Source organism: Penaeus monodon, chromosome 16, assembly GCF_015228065.2.
Source record: "Penaeus monodon isolate SGIC_2016 chromosome 16, NSTDA_Pmon_1, whole genome shotgun sequence".
NCBI classification, from domain to species: Eukaryota; Metazoa; Arthropoda; class Malacostraca; order Decapoda; family Penaeidae; genus Penaeus; species Penaeus monodon.
The window spans coordinates 13,246,582-13,254,081 of NC_051401.1; the positions used below are offsets into that span (position 1 = coordinate 13,246,582).

Genomic DNA, 7,500 nt, shown 5'->3' on the forward strand with positions numbered 1-7,500 from the left:
TTTTTTTTTTCTCCTCTCCTATCCTCCTTTCCCTCCTTTCCCTTCTTTTCCATTCCCTTCCTTTTCCTTCGTTTCCCTCACTTCCCTTCCCTTCCTTTCCCTTTTCCTTTTCTCTCCTCCCTTCTCCTCTCCTCTACTCTACTCTACTCTCCCTTCCCATCCTTGCCCTCCTCTTTCGTTTCCTTCCCTTCCATCCCCTTCCATTCCTCTCTTCATCTCCTCCGCTAACTTCGCCTCCTTTGCTGTAGAGAAACCAAGTGTTACTTTGTGAAATTAATGCCTGGCTTATTAGTAAGGATTACCGTGAGGTCCCTCCGAGGCCACACGGGCGCCCGACAAGGCTGGCGTGGGCGAAGTCGGTCGTCCTCACAGGGCGAATGTCCTTGTTGCTTGGAAATAGAGAATGCATGCAGACTAACCCGATCTTGACCTGGAGAGAGCGTGCGGACTAACCCGAACTGGAAATGTAGAGTGCGTGCGGACTAGACTGAACTGGAAGTGTAGAGTGCGTGCGGCGATTAGCCAGCGCCGCCGCCGCACATACTGGCACAGGGCCATCGCATCGCAGGGAGGCGCCTCACTCAGAAATTCCGTTTGGGCGAAGAGAGAGTTCTTTGTCCGGAGATCAAAACTCGACTTGCTTGAACGTTATAATGCACACCATCCGTATTTGGCCAATAATAACACACCGGAGTTTATCATGTGTCGACGCAGCTTGTTCTGTTTGGATTGCCAACAAAAAGTTGTTAATTATGTGCAAACACTGGCGGCCTCTGCTGGTACCTGTTCTTCCAGAGGTGGATTGATTAATATATAATTAGGAATCTCTGTCAGTCTGTCCATGTGTGCAACTGTGTACTTGATTTTCTCCGTGTCTTTTACTTGTCTAGTGCATGTGTATTTAGTGTACTGTGTGTGTTTCTGAATAGTTTTTTTTTATACACAAGTCTATGTACAATTACTATTTGTTTTGTAAGCACTGGCAAATGTGTAGTAGGAATGATCATATGGGAATTTAAACCTTTCTCCCCCTCCCCCTCCCCCTCCCACTCCCCCTCCCTCCCTCCCTCCCTCCCTCCCTCCCTCCCTCCCTCCCTCCCTCCCTCCTCCCTCTCCCTCCCTCCCTCCTCCCTCCTCCCTCCCTCTCCTCTCTCTCCCCTCTCTCCCTCTCCTCTCTCTCTCTCTCTCTCGTAGGCGCGCGCGCGCGCGCGCGTGTGTGTGTGTGTGTGTGTGTGTGTGTGTGTGTGTGTGTGTGTGTGTGTGTGTGTGTGTGTGTGTGTGTGTGTGTGTGTCTAGATTCAAGAGAAAAGAGAGAAGAAGGAGGGGAGAGGGAGAGGGAGAGGGAGAGATGGAGCGAAAGGTGGAAAGGTTAAGAAAGAGAGGAGGGGAGAGATGCGAATAAGCTTAGAAAAAAGAGAGGGAGACAGTAAGAGGGAAAGGGAAAAGAGAGAAGAGATGAATGTTGAATTGTGTACTTGGATGTTTACTTTTGAGATAATTGTTCACATATGTATATTTTTATAATTAGATTCATTTAGATGTTTTGCGTTCATTACTTTGATATGGATTCTGCGATGTAAGAATGAATATTTAGACAAATTGCATGACATGGATGTTTCAACCATTTCAAGAATAAAGTACATAATAGAGATTAACGGCCTAAGTTTAATCACGCGATATGACCAAATACGTGTCGGGGGAGAGGGGGGGGTGATAGCTGAGGATAATTCAGAATGGTGCGGCTGAAGGGTGACGTGCAGTGTTAGAGAGAGAAGGAAAAATGGAGAAAAAAAAGAATGAGAAGATTGTAAAATTCTGCGTGAAAACAACACATACATACAGAAAAAGACAGAAAGAGAAAAGTTGGGTTCAAAACCACAACAAAGTCCGACTATGAATCATCTGTAAACCTGACAGAAACATCGAATTATACACCACAAAGGGCGAACCGAGTGCCCCCTCTTGCCCTCTCAGCAGCTGCCTACGTCTACGGCAGCGATGGCAGAGTGCCTGAGGGTGCAACAGACCAACACGCCCGCCAGGCACGCGCCGCTCCAGCTAGTGAAACGACCCGTAATCAGCGAAGTTCCACCACAAAGCCTTCCCGACAGTAAGGTTCTGCGGAGGGATAATGGCGACCTCTCAGCTGATTGGCAGCGCCACGAATCGCCTTTTGGTTCTTGGAGGAGGAGGAGGAGGAGGAGGAGAGGAGAGGAGAGGAGGAGAGGAGGAGAGGAGAGGAGAGGAGGAGAGGGAAGGAGAGGAGAGGAGGAGAGGGAAGGAGAGGAGAGGAGGAGAGGAGAGGAGGAGGAGGAGGAGGAGAGGGGGAGGAGGAGAGGTGGAGAGGAGGAGGAGAGTGAGAGGAGGGAGAGGAGGAGGAGAAGGAGGAGGAGGGAGAGGGAGAGGAGAGGAGAGGGAGGAGAGGTGGAGGAGGGGAGGAGGAGGAGAGGAGGGAGGAGGAGAGGAGGAGAGGGGAGGAGAGGAGGAGGAGGAGGAGGAGGAGGAGGAGGAGGAGGAGGAGGAGGAGGAGGAGGAGGGGCGGGGGTTAAGGGTGAGGACGAGGACGGTTAAGATCACGGAGGAGAAGAGCAACGGACAAAAAAGAGAAAGGAAGAAAAGGGAGGGTGATGGAAGGGGAAGCAGATACGGAATGGATAGTGGCAGGAGGGAAGAGTATGGAGAAAAGGAGGAGAGGAAAGGGAGAAAGAAAGGAAGGTCTGTTGAACGTAATTAATGTGCACTTATTGGAATAAAGGAGATGGAAATAAGAGGAACGACTAGTTTATGTTAAGGGGTAAGAGTGGGAATGAGAACATGATTGAAAGTGAGTCAGACAAAGAGCGAGAGAAGCATACAAACATGCAGTCAGATGACGACAGTTGAAAGACGGTGGGATACTGAAAAAAATGTAGAATTCGATTGGAGAGAGAGAGAGAGAGAGAGAGAGAGAGAGAGAGAGAGAGAGAGAGAGAGAGAGAGAGAGAGAGAGAGAGAGAGAGAGAGAGAGAGAGAGAGAGAGAGAGAGAGAGATTTAGACTTCAGACTCAGACTTCAGCCAGTTTACTCCTCAGTTTGCTCGTGTCACGCTGCCGCTTCCGCCACAACCGCTATTTTTCGCTGCCGCCTTGCACCGTTATTAGTTTTGCTTTTAGCAACTAAGAAGCCGTAGAATTTTATTTCTTTTCTTTTGCATTTCGTAGTGTTCTTTTTATGGTGTTTCTTTTCTGATCGAGTTTTTTTTTTCAGTCTAAATTATCGCCCATTTTTCCTCTGGGAAATTCTTGACTCTCGTTTTATTTTTTACTTGTGCGTACCTAAGGAACGTCACCCGTCACTTGTATTCACACCCACATATGACATATTTCTCTTTCTTGCTTTATTTCTTCCTCTCTCTCTCTCTCTCTCTCTCTCTCTCTCTCTCTCTCTCTCTCTCTCTCTCTCTCTCTCTCTCTCTCTCTCTCTCTCTTCTCTCTCTTTCTCTTTCTCTTTCTCTCTGTCCCTTCCTCCCTCCCCCCCCTCCCCTACTACCCTTGTTTCTTCTTCTATCTCCAAAGATGATGCTCTTCCTGTCACTCCAGTGGTCTTACTCCCTCACCTGTCGCTTCGTTCATCTTCCACTCCGTCCTCACTCCATCCCTTGAGCTCTCGGCCTCTGCCTTTTTTCCCCCCGTTTCCACGTCTTTCCCATCTCCGTGTCTGATTTATTCCATTATCGTTTGTCCATTTTTCCATGTCCTTCTTTATGTTGTTATTAGTATTTTGCTACTGTCATAATTATTGGTACATATATTAATTTTTGTTATTGGTATTATTATTATTATTATTATTATTATTATTATTATTATTATTATTATTATTGTTATTGTTATTGTTATTATTGTTATTATTATTATTATTATTATTATTATTATTATTATTATTATTACGTTATAATCATCTTTTTTGTTATATCCTTCACCATTTTTATTCATATCTTAATTTCATCGTATTTACTCTTTCCATGATATCCTATAATATTCGCCTCTATTCTCTTTTTCTCCGCCTTTCTTTTCTTTCGCTCACGCGCCCTCGAAACCCTTACGTTGGAAAAAGTAAATAAAGATTGACACTTTTTGTAACCTTATTTTTTTATCACCGTAACCCTGGTAAACTCGCCTGTCAAAGTAAATATCATGTTACCTTATGTAAATATTTTTTCATTCCATTTTTACCGGATTTCCACTGGTTCTTCTTGAACCTTGAGATACCTCTTTGAAATTTTCTGTCGGAAAATATAGTTTCTGTAAATCTATGACATCGACCATTTCTTCTGCAAAATATCTTACACAAGCAAATGTAGATTTTTTTTTATATGAACTTCCCCAGTCCTTTCCCCAAAATTCCTTTCGTACATATATGAGACACCGTTGAAAAATTATTTTTAGCTAGACGTACGTGTTACATTTTTGTAAAACCATTCCGACTACATCATATAATAAAAAAAAAGAAAAAAAAAAACTCGTCACTGTCGTCTCCTCGCATAGGCCTATTCTCGCATCGCTGGCTAGGGTTCTCCATTCTCTCCATGACGTCACTGTTGGAGAATGACGTCAACCAGACGTTAGCCTCGTTTTGTGGAAGTCTAACGGAAGCGAATGGTCGCTGTCTGGTACCCGCCCCAGTTGGGAGTGTTGGGGGATGATGATGGTGGTGATGATGATTATGATTGTGATGTTGATAATGATGATGATGTTGATGACGATGATGATGATGATGCTTATGATGATTATGAATGATGATGATGGTGATTGTGATGTTGAAGAAAATGGCAATTTTGTTATATGGGTCCAAGCATTCATAAGGTATATTCATGTCTGTTGAGGTTCAATTTTCGGTGAAAACGATCTTCAAGTGTGTGTGCGAGCGTGCGTGCTTACGTACGTGCCTGCGCTTGTGTGTGTGCATGTGTGTGTGTGTGTGTGTGTGTGTGTGTGTGTGTGTGTGTGTGTGTGTGTGTGTGTGTGTGTGTGTGTGTGTGTGTGTGTGTGTGTGTGTGTTTTATATGTATATCCTTGTGTTTGGATTAGTGTGGGCATACACTTGATTCATATTATGGAGCAATGTTTTTTTGTCTTTTGATATATGTCCTGTATTTATATGTAATTTAATTTGTTCTGTTCCCACGTTGATTGCGTCGTTTGTGTTACTGAGGTGATGAAATGCAAATGAACGCAGTTTCTCTAGAATATGGTGTGGTTTGGTGCCATGGTCGGATACCTGTGGAAGATTGTCGATGTCTAGTCCAAACTGAGTCCAGTATTTTTGCAGAATACTTTGGGTGTAGTTGTGCTGTCTCCCTTGCCGAGGATGTTGTAGTGTTGTAGTGGCGTAGCGTTATGGTGTTGTAGCCCTGTTGTGTGTGAGCGACTAACCCCCGCGGTATCCTCCCGTAGGTGTGTGAGGAGCCACGTCATGGGGGAGCCGCTGGAGGCAGTGGAGGGGTCGGACTCGGAGATCAGCCGTCTGTTCCCCAAGTGTCGGCCGCGCTCCGCCACCCACACGCCCACAACCACCACGCCCACCACGACGCCCAGTGACGCCAGGCGTTCCGACCTCAACCTCAACTGCGTCCTTGACTCCGACGACAACGACAACTACGAGACGGAGACCATCACCACGGCCGGGGACCTGCCCACCATCTACGACAACTCCAAGCTGAGCCGCGACAGTGGCAGCAGCGGTCGCATGTCTGTTGACAGTGGCTCCGGCTCGCGTTCAGGCTCCACGCCGGGCTCTCGCTCCGGCTCACACTCTGGCTCGCACTCAGAGTCCACCAAGATGGAGCGCAGCGCGGAGGACGTGGACATGGACATGGACGTGTCCGTCGTGAGCGGCTACGATGAGTACGACGAGCGCTACATGAGGTCGTCTGTACTCGATTCCTCCTACGAGGAGCCGCCCCCTCCGCCGCCCACGTCCCGCCCGCAGGCGCCGCGCAGGGAACACTTCCGCCTTAGAGACTCGCGAATCGAGATCGCGGGCGGCCGGGAGGTGTTCAGCCACAGCCGGTCCCGCCCCGCCCGTCGCAGGCATGACGAGTCTCAGCGGCGGGGCAGTCAGCAGGTGCAGCATCAGCAGTACCCGCACGATCGGCAGCAGCAGGAACAGCAGTGGCCGGAGTCACCAGGGGATAGTGAAGGTCGGGGACGAGGTTCCTCCGTGCGAGAGTCGCCCCTTGTGTATGAGACACGCCTCACAGGCTCCTCCGAAGTGGTATTTGACGACATAGGAGAGTGGGTGGCTCGAGGCCTGACCGTGAGGGCCCTGGACGATCGCCCCGGCTCCCCGTCCTCGCCCACCGCAGACCACCAGGTCAACCCAGCCGACCACGGCGACCACGGGTACCTCGCGGCCTACGAGAGGTCCACCTCGCCCTCAGACTCGGACTCAACGCAAGGGTCGCCACACAAGGTCACCAAGATCGGCAACGTCCCTATCGCGGAATACGAGGGTTCGCCACGGCGATACGGCCCCCGCCCCTCCCCGCGCACCCACAGCCCCCGGGGCCCACACAGCCACCATGGCCCTCCCCCGCGCCCTCCGCGACCAGGCTTTCCCAGGCGAGTTCTGGCCGAAGAGGCTGCAGCCAGGGAGGCTCACGAGGCAAGGGAGGCCCTTCCCCCTACGGAGGTGAGTATTCCTCCGAGGGCAGTCGAAGAAACGGGCCAAGTAGCGACTCAGGAAGACGGAGGAGGGGGCGAGTGTCCCCCAGACTCGTCATGTTCGGAGGGCGGCAGCATGTCTCCCGCCCCACCGGTTATAGCCATATCCACACTCACGTCCTCTTACTCGACCAACCTTGCTCCGCAGCAAGACGCCTCTCGTGTAGATTCAGATATGTATGATTATTCTTATGAGATGTCCGAGACTAGAAAAGTGTTAGAAGAATTCTTTAAGGAACAAGGAGGATCGCGAGGCGATGAGTTCCTAGACTTAGAGTACCACCTCAAGAGGCAGCAAGGCAACAGCTACGTTGGTCTTCGTCTTGCGGCCGAGTACGCTGAAGACCAGGCAGAAGGCGCTCCGGAGGAATGTGCTTCCGATCAGAAGGACGGGGGTTCGGAACAGCACAGCAGCGCTCCTGACCATCGTAGCGACATTCCAGAGCATCACAGCAGCAACGCAGAGCATCACAGCAGTGTTTCGGAGCACCATCAGGAAGCAAGCGAGCATCAGCACGTGAGCGGGACGGAACAACAGCGCAGAGAGCAGCAGTGTAACAGTGGTTCCAGCGCCGCCCACGGTCTCGAACCAGATCTCGACGCGGCCACGTATGAGGTAAGCTCAGCATCACCCTCCCACCACCACCACCACCACCACAACCACCTCCACCACCACAACCACCACAACCACCACCAATACCACCTCGAACTGTCTTATGAGGCACAGCAGGAAGCACAGCAGGATCATGTACAGCACCACCACCATCACCAGTCAGTAGACTGCAACAGCAACTGCAGC

At 49.8% G+C, this 7,500-nt stretch overlaps 1 protein-coding gene across 1 annotated transcript in view; it reads left to right on the forward strand.

The window, feature by feature from the left end:
- LOC119582940 overlaps positions 1 to 7,500 on the forward strand; it is a gene marked incomplete in the record, with an annotated part of 125,770 nt that overhangs the window by 30,980 nt on the left and 87,290 nt on the right. The window contains 1 exon segment of the mRNA XM_037931453.1: positions 5,433 to 7,500. This exon segment is cut by the window's right edge and continues 537 nt beyond it. Coding sequence (XP_037787381.1) covers positions 5,452 to 7,500 — 2,049 coding nt within the window.